This window comes from Gorilla gorilla, chromosome 10 (genome assembly GCF_029281585.2).
Source record: "Gorilla gorilla gorilla isolate KB3781 chromosome 10, NHGRI_mGorGor1-v2.1_pri, whole genome shotgun sequence".
Lineage (NCBI taxonomy): Eukaryota > Metazoa > Chordata > Mammalia > Primates > Hominidae > Gorilla > Gorilla gorilla.
In genome coordinates, this window is record NC_073234.2 from 127,293,657 (window position 1) to 127,310,099 (window position 16,443).

Here is a 16,443-nt window from a genome sequence, read left to right on the forward strand (position 1 = left end):
CCCAGCTAATTTTTGTATTTTTTTTTTTTTAGTGGAGACGGGGTTTCACCATGTTGGCCAGGCTCGTCTCGAACTCCTGACCTCAAGTGATCCACCCACCTTGGCCTCCCAAAGTGCTGGGATTACAGGTGTGAGCCACTGCACCCGGCCTGCCTTCTTGTTTCTTAGACATGCCATAAGAAATCTAAAGTGCTAGCCTGGCCATTCCCATTCTTGGAGGAGATTCACTTCCCTGGGATTTTTTTAAAGAAAAATTTGAGGGCCAGGCACGGTGGGTCACGCATGTAATCCCAACACTTTGGGAGGCCGAGGTGGGCGGATCATGAGGTCAGGAGATCAAGACCATCCTGGTTAACACGGTGAAACCCCACCTCTACTAAAAATACAAAAAAAAAAAAATAAATATATTAGCCGGGCATGGTGGCATGCGCCTGTAGTCCCAGCTACTCAGGAGGCTGAGGCAGGAGAATCGCTTGAACCTGGGAGGCAGAGGTTGCAGTGAGCTGAGATCACACCAGTGCACTCTAGCCTGGGCAACAGAGTGAGACTCCGTCTTAAAAAAAAAAAAAAAAAAAAGGAAAAAAACCTTGAAATATGTCATTTTAGAAAAGTGATCACATATGAAATATGGACTTCAGTGAATTTTCACAAAGTGAACACTCCTCTGTAACCAGCACCTAGATCATGTAGTAGAACATGCGTCCTCTTCCAGTCACTCCCTCCCTCCATTCAAGGGTAATCACAGTCCTGATTTCTAGCACTGTAGCCTAAGTTTGCCTGGTTTTGTATTCTTTGTGAATGGAGTCAGACAAGTCTGTGTTCTTTTATGTCTGGCTTCTTTTAGTCAATTAAATTTTAGTCATTATATTTGTGACATCCATCCATGTTGTGTGTAGCAGCAGATCATTCATTTTCACTGTATGAATGTGTGCTATATTTCTCCATTCTACTGTTGAATGGACTTTAGGATTATTTCCAGATTTGGGGAATTAAGAAAAGGGCTGTGGTGAATACTCTTGCGAATGTCTTTTGATGAGCTCATTTATCTTACGTGTATAGGATTAGAATTGCTGGTTCATGGAGGTCTTCATCTGTCTGGCTTTAGTGGGTACTGCTACCAGTTTTTCAAAGTGAATTTATGAACTCCCACTAGCAGTGTTTGGGGATTCTGGTTACTTCACGTCCACACCAACTCTTGCTATTGTCTTTTAAAAAAATCTTCGTTATGCTGGTTAGTTTGTAGGTGGTATTGCAGTGTGGTTTTAGTTTGCATTACCCTTAAATGTACCCTTAAAACGTACTGATATACGTTTTAAATGTTTATGGGCCAGTTAGATTTCCTCTTTTGTGAAGTACCTATTCAAGTCTTTTGCCCATTTTTTTTCACTGAGTTGTGTTTTTCTTATATAGGAATTCTTTATATATTCTGGATATGAGTCTTTTGTCAGCTGTATGTATTACAAAGATCTTGTCTCTCTTTGTGGTTTGCTTGTGTGTTCGCTTTGGATTTTTACTGCCAGGTTAGTGGAACTGTACAATTGCTACCTGAAAAATGGGGGATCTGAACTGCTTTTGATCAGTGGTGGGGGTGGTTCCTCCACTGGTGAGGGTGAATTTGATACTGGTAAGGTGGACCTTATTGGGTCTCTGTCAAGAGTCTGCCACCTCTCAAAGAATTTGAGGACTGACCTTGTTCTTTTTTTGCTTTCAGGTCGTGGATTCACAGATAAAGTAGATCGACTAAAACTGGCAGAAATTGTGAAGCAGGTGATAGAAGAGCAAACCACGTCCCACGAATCCCAATAATGACAGCTTCAGACTTTGTTTTTTTAACAATTTGAAAAATTATTCTTTAATGTATAAAGTAATTTTATGTAAATTAATAAATCATAATTTCATTTCCACATTGATTAAAGTTGCTGTATAGATTTAGGGTGCAGGACTTAATAATAGTATAGTTATTGTTTGTTTTTAAGAAAAGCTCAGTTCTAGAGAGATACTATTACTTTAGGACTGTGTAGTTGTATATTTGTAAGATGACAGATGATGCTGTCAAGCAATATTGTTTTATTTGTAATAAAATATACAAAAATCACTTGCCAGCAGTAGAAAAAGGACCGACTATACCGACCTTTCTGATTAGTAAACAGTTGAATCAAGGACTCTGGATTCTGGTTTCAATTGCCCTGTGTGTTTATTTTCCACACCATTGCTAGATTAGCTCTACTGCCAAGACATTTTTGTGGCTGTCATTGCAGACTGCTGGAACTCACAGGAGGCACACTTGAGCTTGGGGAGCCAGCTTCCATGATGGAAGAAGAGGGAGCTGAGCCCTCATTTCTCCTGCCCCTAATTCCCAAGAGAAAAGCAGGAACATTTCCTTTTTGTCATATTTGTTAAAAGGCTACTGGTGTGTTTCTTAAATCTAACAGGGTTTTCTTTTGGGTGTATTTATTTATTTTTTTTTTTGAGACAGAGTCTTGCTGTTGTAGTGGAGGCTGGAGTGCAGTGGCACTATCTCCGCTCACTGCAACCTCCGCCTCCCAGGTTCCAGTGATCCTCCCACATCAGCCTCCCAGGTAGCTGGGATTACAGGTGCCCGCCACCACGCCTGGCTAATTTTTGTATTTTTAGTAGAGACAGGGTTTCACCACGTTGGCCAGGCTGGTCTTGAACTCCTGACCTCAGGTGATACGTCTGCCTTGGCCTCCCAAAGTGCTGAGATTACAGGCGTGAGCCACTGTGCCCGGCCTTGGGTTTATTCTTTATATGTTTGTTTGTTTGTTTTGAGATGGAGTCTTGCTCTTGTCACCCAGGGTGGAGTGCAATGGCACGATCTCGGCTCACTGCAACCTCTGTCTCTCAGGTTCAAGTGATTCTCCCGCCTCAGCCTCCCAAGTAGTTGGGATTACAGGCGCCCGCCACCATGCCCGGCTAATTTTTGTATTTTTAGTAGAGACAGGGTTTCACCATGTTGGCCAGGCTGGTCTCGAACTCCTGACCATCCACCTCAGCCTCTCAAAGTGCTGGGATTACAGGCATGAGCCACCAAGCCTGGCCTATTCTTTATATGTTTAACCAGAGCTTCCCTTTCCCCTTCCAGGAGGTCCTGCTTTGTCCTTCCTTTCCCCTTCCCTGCAGCCTTCACCAGCTCCATCACTCCTTATTTCTGTTCCCTGTTCCTCTGGTCCTGTTTTTGGAATAATTTGTCCGAGAAATTTACATATAATTGAAGTGGGACTATTGGATTATCATGTAAGATGATCCAGTTTTGGTTTTTTTTTTTTTATAAGGCTGCCCTGTTTCTCTGTAATATGTCTGTCTGGGTTTTGTGTTGGCATCCTCTGGGCTGCATTTATCTTGTTTATTACCCTTCATTTTCAGGAAGCATGGTTTTGGTCCCGAGAGCAGCTGTTTGAAGGAAAAATAAGGCTAGGTCCTTTTTTAGTTTTCTGTTGTGCGTATGGGTTTCCATAACAAACCAATTTTCGTGTATGTGTGTGTGTGAAGCAGTTTTTGGTGGGTACTTATGTTGGTACATAGAAAAGCTGGCAGGTAGACTCCAGCTCGCAGAGCAGAGGGAGAGGATAGTCATCTGTTATTCAATTTTTTCTCATCGCATTCTCTTCGATCAAAATTGATCTCACCAGCAACTTATTTTCTAACTCCTCCACTGTGCTGAGTAATTCCTCCACCCTGAGTCTTCAGGGTGACATTCGGTTAGTATGCCCTGTATGTGTGTGACTGCCTGTGGGAATAGATGATAAAAAACAAGTGTCTTAAGAATTACCTTATTACATTGCTTCCTTTTTTTTTTTTTTTTTGAGATGGATTCTTGCTCTGTCGCCCAGGCTGGAGTGCAGTGGCGCGATCTTGGCTCACTGCAAGCTCTGCCTCCCAGGTTCACACCATTCTCCTACCTCAACCTCCCGAGTAGCTGGGACTACAGGTGCCCGCCACCACGCCCGGCTAATTTCTTTTTGTATTTTTAGTAGAGACAGGGTTTCACCGTGTTAGCCAGGATGGTCTTTATCTCCTGACCTCATGATCCGCCCACCTCAGCCTCCAAAAGTGCTGGGATTACAGGTGTGAGCTACTGCACCCGGCCTACATTGGTTCCTTTTTATCTTGGAGAATTTAATTGAAAGATATTTTTTGAGATGATAAAGTTCACTAATCTTAGGTGACTGATAACTGTTATAAATGGATTTCCTGTAAGGAGAGTATGTCTCCCCCCCCACCCCCCACCTCGCTGCCACCAAGACAGTCTCGTTCTGTCCCCCAGGCTGGAGTGCAGTGGCTTGCTCTTGGCTCACTGCAACCTCTGCCTCCCAGGTTCAAGCGATTCTTGTGCCTCAGACTTCTAAGTAGCTGGGACTACAGGCACACACCACCACGCCCAGCTAATTTTTGTGTTTTTAGTAGAGACGGGGTTTCATCATATTGGCCAGGCTGGTCTCAAACTCCTGACATAGTGATCTGCCCACCTTGGCCTCCCAAAGTGCTGGGATTACAGGCGTGAGCCACTGTGCGCGACCTGAATACTTTTCATGATGGCAAAATCTAACCGGCAACAGAAAAAAAACCAATGTTTTTAAATTTACTGACCAGAAAACTTGACTGAGAGTTGAATTAAGTGCCTGTTGTGTTTTTCAGTGAAATGCAAATCTTACAGATCACTTCTTACACTTAGGAATACTGCACTTGTTTGTGTAATATTAGAACAACTGTAGTTTTCCTATCTTAGGGCAGAGGTTCAGTATTCCATGGGGAGAAAAAAACAGTAATTACCTTTGTTACTCTTCTCCTTCTTTAGAGGAATATTCTAGCATATCCATTATATCCATAACTTCTTAAATTTGTGACTTGGGTGTCTTCTAAAAAGGCTCAGGATGATTATTTTTTCCTTCAGTGTATGCTGAATTTTAGGTGCGATGGAAGAGGTATCCAAAGTGATACTCCCTTTGACTCTGAGCATCTGTTGCCTGTGTTTCAGTCACTTCAAGCTGAATTCATGTGGCCCTCAATGTAAGTGCTGTGTCCAGACACATCCAAATGAGCACCAAGCTGGAAGTTTGTGAACACTCTGGAGGATGCCCCAGCTGTTGTAATGCAACAGCATACCTTGAAAAAAACAGTAGCTCCCAAGGGACTCAGCATGGCTTGGTCTTCGAAGTGTTTTGTTTGTGTATTCCTAGTCCAGAAGTAAATTCTGCTTTAACATAACTGTCAGGTTTGCTACTCGAAATTTGCACATAACTGGAAGTGAAACGATATCTTTCTCATATTTTTTGGCCTAACACCTATACCTGTGGAAACGTAACACTGTAAATACAATTCTTATAAAGCAGCAGGTTATGCTCTGTTTGCCTACATGATTTATTAACCTTCTGCTTCCTAAAGCCATTACTGGTCAATCAGATACTTTTAGACTTTACCACAGTTATAAAAGTCGGCTTGATGTAGTAAAAAAAACTTGTCTCTCTCTGACTAACGTATGAACATAGGAGAATGCCAGTCTGAATTTATTGTTTGAAACATAGATTAGGCTCAGCGTGGTGGCTCATGCCTTTAGTAATCCCAGCACTTTGGGAAGCCGAGGCGGGCAGATCACCTTAGGTCAAGAGTTCAAGACCAGCCTGGCCAACATGGTGAAATGCCGTCTCTACTAAAAATACAAAAATTAGCCAGGCATGGTGGCACATGCCTGTAATCCCAGCTGCTCAGGAGGCTGAGGCAGGAGAATTGCTTGAACCTGGGAGGCAGAGGTTGCAGTGAGTGGAGATCGCACCATTGCACTCCAGCCTGGGTGACAGAGTGAAACTCCGTCTCAGAAATAAAATTTAAAAAGAGACGTGATCCTGCTATGTTGCCCAGGTTAGTCTCAAGCTCCTGGGCTCAAGCAATCCTCCTGCCTCAGCCTTCTAAGTAGCTGGGACTACAGGAGCAAACCACTATGCCTGGCAGGAATTACTCTTAAAAAAGAGTTTATGTTGCTTGTATTCATTTGAGAAAAAATGAGTTGAAGAAATGGTAACTGTTGGTCAAAGAAGCCAAAAGATTTAAATAAGGTCTTGTGTGTGGGTATGTGTATGTGCATGTATTTATTGAAGAAAATATGTTTCAATTAGAGAATTAGAAAATTGGATATTTCATTTTAATTATTTATTTAAAGAGTAGAATGTTCTTCCATTATTGAATCTTATTTTATCCCACCAAATGGCTTAACCTAATTTGTGCTGCCTATTTTGGTTAAGAAACAGGGAAACACCCTAAAATCTGTGATAATTTTCAAAATACAATTTTAAGAAGCTTTGCGCTTACATAAATCACAAGAAGAAATACAGCTGGAAATCATTTCACTTTTCTTGCTGTAAATTTTTTTAGTGGGTTTGTGACAGTATAAATTTTCTTGCTAGATGCTAATGATACATTGTATTATCTGTATTAGGAATTAAATATTTAATAGGAATAGTGAATAAATTGATCTGCTCTCATGCTGTTATCTAAGATCTTATGCTACCATTACATTCTTCTGTAGTCGCATCTCATATATGAAAGGTCTCATGTAAATATTTGACTTGCTGTAAAATTATACAAGATAAAAAATGTAGAGTTTTATTTTTCTTCATCTAGAATGCACAGAATAACTGCGTAAGGAATGGGTGCATAGGGCTTCTTTTCCTTTTAAATTTGTACTGCTAAATACACCAAGGAAATTGACATCAAAACCAAATTCAAGGACTTCCACAGACATTTCAGGTCAATTTTAGTTCCAAACCGAAGAAATCTTTTAAAAGTTCTTATATAGCCCAGTTTTCTTTTCTTGATGAAATGTTAACTAGACACCTGGTTAGTCAGCTTTTATTTTGACCCCACAGTTTTTTTTTTGAGATGGATTCTCACTCTGTTGCCCAGGTTGGAGTGCAATGGTGTGATCTCGGCTTACTGCAACCTACGCCTCCTGGGTTCAAGCGATTCTCCTGCCTCAGCTTCCTGAGTAGCTGAGATTACAGGCGCCTGCCACCACGCCCCGCTAATTTTTGCATTTTTAGTAGGGACGGGGCTTCACCATACTGGCCAGGCTGGTCTCGAACTCCCGACCTCAGGTGATCCACCTGCCTCGGCCTCCCAAAGTGCTGGGATTACAGGGGTGAGCCACTGTGCCCGGGCCCCACGCTTTGTTTTTATGTTAGGGCAGTTGGAGGAACTGAACTTTGATCCTGATCCCTTATATACTCCCATGGTGAAACTTGAGCCCATTTTACTTAACACATAATATATCTGTGCATTAGGAAAACTTGGTAGAGAAGATTATATGCAGATATAAAATATCTAAACTCATTTGTTATGAACCAACGATAATGAGGGAAAACTTGGACATCCACATACAGATTTTCTTGAATTAAAGAAAAAAAACCAGACACTGACAAAGGAGAGTTGAACTGAGAAACGGTACCCTGAAAACTGCAGAAATGAGGGAAAGAGGCAGTTGGCCACAAAGAACTTTGTTTGTCCTTTTCAGAGATCCCCAGAGAAGCCCTGCCCCCTTCCCCCCACCCCCTGACAGAATGTTGGGTTTCAAAGAATGAGCAGATTAATGGATATCAAGTTGTGTGGCCCGAGCTGAGGATAAAGAATAATTTGCCTGAGTTACAGTACTGGCTGGATCACTACAGGCCTTCTACTTGGAATATCTTCCCATGAAAGTAAAAGGAATATAACTAAGGAAGATTAAAGTTGTTGCTGTTGGAAGGAAGACATACTAAAGAAACTGCCGAAGGCCAGGAGAGAAGCAGGAAGAGAAACACGGCTTGAAGTTCTGTAAGAATCAGAGCTGGGCAAGAACTGCCAATAAGGGAGCCAGTGTAGATCTGAGACTAACACCTGAGCCTCCGAGGGTTTGTGTGCGAGAGAGAGCTCTGCTGATGGACATAGGCCCAGAATCATTAACTGATTTATTTGGGCCATGTCACTGGTGGCATTATTAAAAGACTCTGCCAACATCCTGCTTTCTCTATGGAAAAACCAAGTGGCCTTGGAAGAGGCTAAGATAAAGTTTCAAACTTGGGCTCCACAGAAGTGGAACTTGAGGCTGGGGCTAGTACCAGGACCTTCATGTATCAGGTTAGAGATTTTGATGCTTTTGGTGATTTTTGTGCCAAGCATGTACTGTCACCTGGGATCAATCTATTACTCTTTCTATGAAATAATTATTCCAAAGAGGCTGACAGTCCAGGGAGGAGATAGCCCAGTGGAAGGACTGTCCTACTTGTTACTTATGCAAGGCCAGAAGCACCTGGTTCATCTGAAGGTGAAGAGAAACCATTTTGTGAATAACTTTCCAGTCTACAGTTACCACAATGGCCTCCTGGGGCAAGAATCGCCTTTCATCTCACATGACTGCCACTATGAAGGCTACATAGAAGGAGTGTCAGGTTCTTTTGTTTCTGTCAACATCTGTGCAGGTCTCAGGGGCATCCTGATTAAGGAGGAAAAATCTTACAGCATTGAGCCCATGGACTCTTCAAGACGGTTTGAACATGTGTTATACACCATAGCACATCAAGCGCGAGTCTCCTGTGGTGTCACTTCCAGAGACAGCCATGTGGTGTCTACTAGCTGGCAACAAGGGAGCAGGAAGCCTCATGATCTACAGGCGCTGTCCTACTTGTGGTCACACAAAAAGTACGTGGAGATGTTTGTCGTGGTCAACAACCAGCGGTTCCAGATGTGGGGCAGTAATGTCAATGAGACTGTCCAGAGAGTAGTGGATGTCATTGCTGTGGCCAACAGCTTCACTAGGGGAATAAATACAAAGGTGGTGCTGGCCGGAATGGAGATTTGGACCGAGGGGGACCTAATAGATGTCACAGTGGACTTGCAAATCACACTCAGGAATTTCAATCACTGGAGACAAGAGATGCTCTTCCATCGTGCAAAACACGATGTTGCCCACATGATCGTTGGGCATCACCCTGGACAGAATATGGGCCAGGCCTTTCTCAGTGGTGCCTGCTCAAGCGGTTTTGCGGCAGCTGTTGAATCCTTCCATCATGAAGATGTGCTGTTGTTTGCAGCCCTGATGGTCCATGAGCTCGGGCACAACCTGGGTATTCAGCACGACCACTCGGCCTGCTTTTGTAAAGATAAGCACTTTTGCCTCATGCATGAAAATATCACAAAAGAAAGTGGCTTCAGCAACTGCAGCTCTGACTACTTCTACTAGTTCCTTCGAGAACACAAAGGGGCCTGCCTATTTAACAAGCCATGGCCCAGGGGCCACAAGCGTAGGGATTCTGCCTGTGGAAATGGTGTGGAGGACACGGAGCAGTGTGACTGTGGTTCTCTATGTCAGCATCACCCATGTTGTGATGAAAACTGTATACTGAAGGTGAAAGCAGAGTGCAGTGATGGTCCATGTTGTCATAAGTGTAAATTTCACCCTAAGGGATATCCTTGCTGTCCTTCTAGTCGTTCCTGTGATCTCCCAGAATTTTGCAATGGTACATCTGCATTATGCCCCGACAACAGGCATAAGCAAGATGGCTCAAAATGTCATAAAATTTACGAGTGCCTTAAAGGTCATTGTATGGACCCTAATAATCAGTGCTTACAATTATATGGATATGGTGCAAAATCAGCCTCACAAGAGTGTTACAATTCAATGAACAGCAAAGGGGACCGATTTGGAAACTGTGGCATTTCTACCAGTCCTGGGTCACAATATGTTCGGTGTTCAGATGGTAATATATTTTGTGGGAAAATTATATGTTCAGGTATTACAGGCTTACCAAAAATCAATCTCCAACATACAATGATTCAGGTCCCTCAGGGAGATGGCTCATGTTGGAGCATGGATGCCTATATGAGTACTGACATTCCTGATGAAGGAGATGTGCACAATGGCACTTACTGTGCACCAAACAAAGTCTGCCTAAATTCCGCCTGCACAGATAAAACCCCAGTGATTTCTGCCTGCAACCCAGAAAAAACGTGTAATGGGAAGGGAGTTTGTAATGATTTAGGGCACTGCCACTGTAATGAAGGGCATGCCCCCCCTGACTGTGTTACTGCAGGAAGTGGAGGTAGTGTGGACAGTGGCCCTCCTGGTAAGCTAGGTGGGACACCTTCAGGAGAAGGTGAAGATCACAATATGACTCATTCCAGACGTGAAGAACGTGCTGTAGACATGATGATATTATCATTCATTATACTTTTTATAATATTATTAAGTACAATTATTTGCTTGATCTGCTTGCTTAAAAAATCACCAGAGGCTGCCCCAGCAGAAGCTTCTCCAGCAGCGGCTCCACCACCGGCCCCAGAAATAAAGCCAGAAGCAGCAGAAGTGGCCACAGAAGAAAAAGAAGATGAGAAGGAGGAAGAAGAAGAGGAGGAGGAGGAAGAAGATGAGGAAGAATCAGATTCCTAAGGTTAGAAATAGGGAGATGAAGCCAAGTATATCAAACTCCTCAAGCACTGAGTGGGAATGAGATGTTTGGTGAAGTAGAAATAGATAGTTTTAGTGGCTCTGACTCAGATATACTAATGTAGAAGGAAGGATTCTTTCACTTTTATTATTCATTTTAGTATATTAAATTTACATTAATTTAATATGTTAAATATTTTAGTACCTTTTGCTTTTTCACATTTCATTTGAACCATTAACATGCATCTTTGGACATCAATGTCCTTGTCTTTTTGGCCCAATTGTTTTAGTCACCAGAAACTTTTTCAGGACATGCTATCTTCCATTTGTTTGACATACAGAATCATATGTACCTGAATTTATTACTATCTCTGGGATTTTCATTTTAAGTAACAACCACCTATTATGTGAGGACAGTTGTTTATGTGATTGGTTGTTCTAACTTGCCCTATAAATGTGCATTCATCAAAGGAGAAGTTTTTAAATCCAAAAACAAATAAAACCCAATTCATATTAGACAACTCTTCAGGTTCCACATGGTATAGTTATTGAGTCCACTTTATTCTGGGGGCACTGTTGGAGGGACTATATCAAAGTAGAAGACCCTGATTGCCTGTAGGTTAAGAGGTCAGCATTGAGGTCACCTGCTTTCCAAATCTGGCAGATGTTTAATATGATATATGTATATTTGATTTATTACTTCCCAATATTTCTAGATGCTTCCTATAGCCATCCTCCCTTTTTACCTAAAATACTTTTTTTCTTCGAGGCCAGTTTTTTTTTTTTTTTTTTTTTTTTGAGATGGAGTCTTGCTCTGTCACCCAGGCTGGAGTGCAGTGGTGTGATCTCAGCTCACTGCAACCTCCGCCTCCCAGGTTAAGTGATTCTCCTGCCTTAGCCTCCCGAATAGCTGGGATTACAGGTGCATGCCATCACACCCGGCTTATTTTTGTATTTTTAGTAGAGACGGGGTTTCTCCATGTTGGCCAGGCTGGTCTCAAACTCCTGATCTACCTGCCTCAGACTCCCAAAGTGAGGCCAACTTTCATAGCTCTTCTGTTTTACTAATTTTCCTGGGATGAACTTCATACCCCTCAGATAACTCGTGGCTGGTGAACATCACCTAGAGTTAGGAAACTGTGTTTACATTAATTCTATAATAGTATACTGGCATCTACCACAGTGCTGAGTATATGTATGAAATTAAAATATTTTTGGCCAGGCGCGGTGGCTCACACCTGTAATCCCAGCACTTTGGGAGGCTGAGGAGGGCGGATCACCTGAGGTCAGGAGTTTGAGAACAGTCTGGCCAACGTAGTGAAACCCCGTCTCTACTAAAAATACAAAAATTACCCGGGAGTAGTAGCATGTGCCTGTAGTTCCAGCTACTCGGGAGGCTTGAAGCAAGTGAACTGCTTGAAACTGGGAGGTTGAGGCTACAGTGAGCCAAGATCACACCACTGTACTCCAGCCTGGGTGACAAAGCGAGACTCTGTCTCAAAAAAAAAAAAAAAACTAAAAATAAATAAAGTATTTTTTCCTCTGGTTTTCATTTTTAAAAAATTTATTTATATTAATAACTTGTTCATTGAATATCAGAAGGAACTTCTCCCGTACAGGTAATAGAGTTCTGGAGGTGGCAATTACTTCTCTGAGAAGAGAGCACAAAGCAAATATAATGTTAAAATTAGGCCAGTCTTGGTGGCTCATGCCTGTAATCCCCACACTTTGGGAGGCCAAGTTGAAAGGATCACTTTTGGCCAGGAATTCAAGATCAGCCTGGGTAACATAGTAAGACCCTGTCTCTCCAAAAAAAAAAAAAAAAATTAGCTGTAGCCTGGGCGACAGAGCAAGACCCTGTCTCAAATACATAAAAACCATTCATTCTGTTCTAGGCACTGTGTTAAAGCAATACTTTACATTCATTGCCTTAATTTAATCCTCCCAACTTCCCAATAAAACCTCCATCTTGTACATGAGGAAACAGAGACTGAAGAGTTTGCTCTAGAGCTAGCTACTAAGTGGTGGGACCTGCATCCCTCCCCAGAAATGAGTGAATCTACTGCCTCATGAACCTTTTCCTTCCATTAAAAAAAAAAAAAAAACTGAAGGGAAAGACATGTCCTTAATTGCCTAGAACAGAGGTGCTTCTTCAGTGACTCTAATGAAACCAAAGCCTTACAAATGGATGCTGATATCTGTCATGAATCTACTACATTGTGTAGTTATTATGGATGAAAATGTCTTTTCCCCTACTACATCCTGACAGAATGGAGTGGCAAGTTGGCATCATTATTCAGTTTTGTAGGCCCAGCTCACTACAGATGCTCAATAAATGTTGACCAAGTGAATAATTTAATCAAATCCAACTGTCACAACTGTGGCAATATTTGTACCTTGAGCAGGATGTTTTTTGTTTTTTTTTTAAAGATGGTGTCTAGGCAGGGTGGATGGTGGAATAGAAGGCTCCACCAATCATCCCACTGCAGCAAGGACACCAACTTAACAACTATCTACACACAAAAAAGCACATTCATAAGAACGAAAAATCAGAAAGGATAACTGGACCAAACACAGCTGATCCTGCCAACAGAGGGAGCATTTAAACCAGCTCTAGCCAGAGGGAAATGATAGATCCCAGCATTGGAACTTGAGTTCCTGCAAGCCTCACCACCATGGGCTAAAGTGTTCTGGGGCCCCAAAGAAACTTGAAAGGCAGTGTAGGACACAGGGACTGCAAAACCTAGGTGAGTCCTAGTGCTGAATTGGCCCTGAGACAGTGGACTGGGTGAGAGGGTGGTGGGGACATGACCTACTTTGAAACCAGCTGGGGTGGCTAAGGGCATCACCCCTCCCCCTTCACCCCAGGCTGCACAGCTCACAGCTGTGAGAGACTCCCCTTCCCTCCACTTGAGGAGAGGAAAGGGAAAAGTGCGGAGGTCTTTGTCTTATATCTTAAGATACCAGCTCAGCCACAGCAAGATAAGGCACTGGTCAGAGTTCTGGGGCCCACTTTCCAGGCCCTAACTTCTGGATGATAATACTAGACACACCCTGGGCCAGAAGAGAACCTGCTGCCTTGAAGGGAAGGACTCAGTTCTGGCAGCGTTCATCACCTGCTAACTGAAGAGCTCTTGGGCCCTGAATAACCAGCAACAATACCCAGGCACTACATCGAGGGCTTTGGGCAAGTCTGAGACTTGCTGGCTTCAGGTGAGACTAAGCACATTACCAGCTGTGGTGGTTATGGGGCAAGACTCCTTCCACTTGAGAAAAGCAGAGGGAAGAGTAAATGGGACTTTCTCTTACACCTTAGGTACCAGCTCGGCCACAGGTGAGTAGAGTATCAAGTGGGCTAGAGTCCCCGACTCCAGGACTTAGCCTTGGATGGCATTTCTGGACCTGCCCTGGGCCAGAGGGGAGCCTAATTTCCTGAAGGGTGAGCCCTGGGCCAGACAGCATTCACCACAAGCTGACTGAAGAGCCCTTGGGCCTTAAGGGAACTTTGGCAGTAGTCTGGCAGTACATCCCATGGGCCCATGGTGGCGGTGGCCACAGGGTAAGGCTCCTCTGCCTTTGGAAAGGGAAAGGAAGAGCGAGAAGGTCTGCATCTAGTGGTTTGAGTGCCAGCTCAGCCACAGTACAACAGAACATCAGGTAGACTTCTAAGGTTTTTGAATCTAGTCCCTGGCTCCTCTGGACCCACCCAGGGCCCGGGGAAACTCGCCACCCTGAAGGGAAGGACACAAGCCTGGCTGGCCTTGAGACCTGCTGATTGTAGAGCCCCAAGGCCTTGAATAAATATAGGTGGTAGTCAGGGAGTGGTTACAGCAGACCTTGGGCAAGACCCAGTACTGTGCTGGATTCAGGTCTGACCCAGTGCAGTCATAGTGGTGGTGGACTCAGGGGTGTTTGTGTCACTGCACCTCCAGTGGTGGCTCAGAACAGAGATAGACTCTGTATGTCTGAGAGAAATTAAGGGAAGAGAACAAGAGTCTCTGGCTGGCAATCCAGATTATCCTAGATCTTGTCTAAGACCATCAAGGCAGTATCTATGAATCTGCAAGAACCACAGCATTACTGGGCTTGGGGTGCCCTCTAAAGCAGATACAGCTTAGATAAGTCCTTACAAATATCTGGAAAGCCTTCCCAAGAAGGATAGGTATAAACAAGCCCAGACTGCGAAGACTACAATAAATACCTAATTCTTCAATGCCCAGACACAGACAAACATCTATAAGTATCAAGACAATCCAAGAAAACATGACCTCATCAAATGAACTAAACAAGGTACCAGGGACCGATCCTGGAGAAACAGCTATCTGACCTTTCAGACAGAGAATTCAAAATAGCTGTCTTGGAGGAAATTCAAAGAAACTCAAGATAATACAGAGAAGGAATTCAGAATTCTATCAGATAAATTTAACAAAGAGATTGAAATAATTAAAAAGAATCAAGCAGAAATTCTGGAGCTAAAAATGCAATAGGCATACTGAAGAATGCATCAGAGTCTTTCAATAACAGAATTGATCAATCAGAAGAAAGAATTAGTGAGCCTGAAGAAGGCTATTTGAAAATAAACAGCCAAAGGAGCAAAAAGAAAAAGAAAAAAGGAAGCATGCTTACAGGATCTAGAAAATAGTCTCAAAAGGGCAAATCTGATTAATTGGCCTTAAAGAGGAGGTAGAGAAAGAGATAGGGGTAGAAAGTTTATTCAAAGGGATAATAACAGACAACTTCCCAAACCTAGAGAAAGATATTAATATCCAAGTAAAGAAGGTTGTAGACCACCAAGCAGATTTAACCCAAAGAAGACTACCTCAAGGGATTTAATAATCAAACTCCCAAAAATCAAGGATAAAGGGTCCTAAAAGCAGAAAGAGAAAACAAGCAAATCAGCCAGGCTTCCTCAGCCCCATGGACTGCTGGGGCTGGGGCTGGGAAAATCAATTTTTTTTTAATAAAAAAAGAAAGAAAGAAAATAAACAAATAACGTACAGTGGAGCTTCAATATTTCTGGTCACAGACTTCTCAGTGGAAACCTTACAGGCCAGAAGAGAGTGGCATGACGTATTTAAAGTTCTGAAGGAAAAAGCTTTTACCCTAGAATAGTATATCTAGTGAAAATATCCCTCAAACATGAAGGAGAAATACTTTCCCAAACAAAAGCTGAGGGATTTCATCAACATCAGACCTGCCCTACAAGCAATGCTTTCAAGGGAGCACTTCAATCGGAAAGAAAAGAATATTAATGAGCAATAAGTAATCACCCTGAAGGTACAAAACTCACTGGTAATAGTAAATACACAGAAAAACACATAATATTATAACACTGTAACTGTGGTGTTTAAACTACTCTTAATTTAAGTAGAAAGAATAAATAATATACCAATCAAAAATAATAACAACAACTTATCAAGAAATAGCACAGTAAAATATAAACGGAAACAACCAAAAGTTAAAAAGCAGAGGTATGAAGTTAAGGTGTAGAGTTCTTACTAGTTTTTTTTGCTTGTTTTTTTATACAAATAGTGCTGTTATCAGTTTAAAATAATGGGTTATAATATAGTGTTTGCAAGCCTCATGGTAACCTCAAGCCAAAAAAACATATAATAGATACACAAAAAATAAAAAGCAAGAAACTAAATTGTTATTATTATTATTATTTGAGACAGAGTCTCACTCTGTTGCCCAGGCTGGAGTGCAGTGGCGCGATCTTGGCTCACTGAAACCTCTGCCTCCCAGGTTCAAGGAATTCACCTCCCTCAGCCTCCCAAGTAGCTGGGATTACAGGTGCCCACCACCACGTCCAGCTAATTTTTGCATTTCTAGCAGAGACAGGGTTTCTCCATGTTGGCTAGGCCAGTCTTGAACTCGTGACCTCAGGTGATCCACCTGCCTTGGCCTCCCAAAATGCTGGGATTATGGCCATGAGCCACCACACCTGGCCACAAGAAACTATATCATCAGAGAAAAGCACCTTTACAAAAAAAAGAAGACAGGAAGGAAAG

The 16,443-nt window shown here is 42.6% G+C and overlaps 2 protein-coding genes across 6 annotated transcripts in view; both read left to right on the plus strand.

Moving 5' to 3' along the window:
* Positions 1-2,159, plus strand: part of MAPKAPK5 (MAPK activated protein kinase 5) — a 51,320-nt gene extending 49,161 nt beyond the window's left edge. For all 5 annotated transcript variants that reach the window (XM_004053909.5, XM_019038655.4, XM_063694368.1 and 2 more), the window contains one exon: positions 1,712-2,159. In XM_004053909.5, coding sequence (XP_004053957.1) covers positions 1,712-1,806 — 95 coding nt within the window. In that variant the 3' untranslated portion in view covers positions 1,807-2,159. The remainder of the gene's footprint in view (positions 1-1,711) is intronic.
* Positions 2,160-2,292: 133 nt separating this feature from the next.
* Positions 2,293-11,438, plus strand: LOC101154042 (disintegrin and metalloproteinase domain-containing protein 1a-like). Its single transcript, XM_019038657.3, has one exon. It carries the CDS (start codon positions 7,970-7,972, stop codon positions 9,227-9,229), a length of 1,260 nt encoding a protein of 419 aa, XP_018894202.2. The 5' UTR covers positions 2,293-7,969; the 3' UTR covers positions 9,230-11,438.
* Positions 11,439-16,443: the final 5,005 nt, after the last annotated feature.

What these genes read in the sequence shown, in the direction of transcription:
- LOC101154042 (XM_019038657.3), top strand. Translation starts at nt 7,970, where the DNA reads ATGTCACTGGTGGCATTATTAAAAGACTCTGCCAACATCCTGCTTTCT.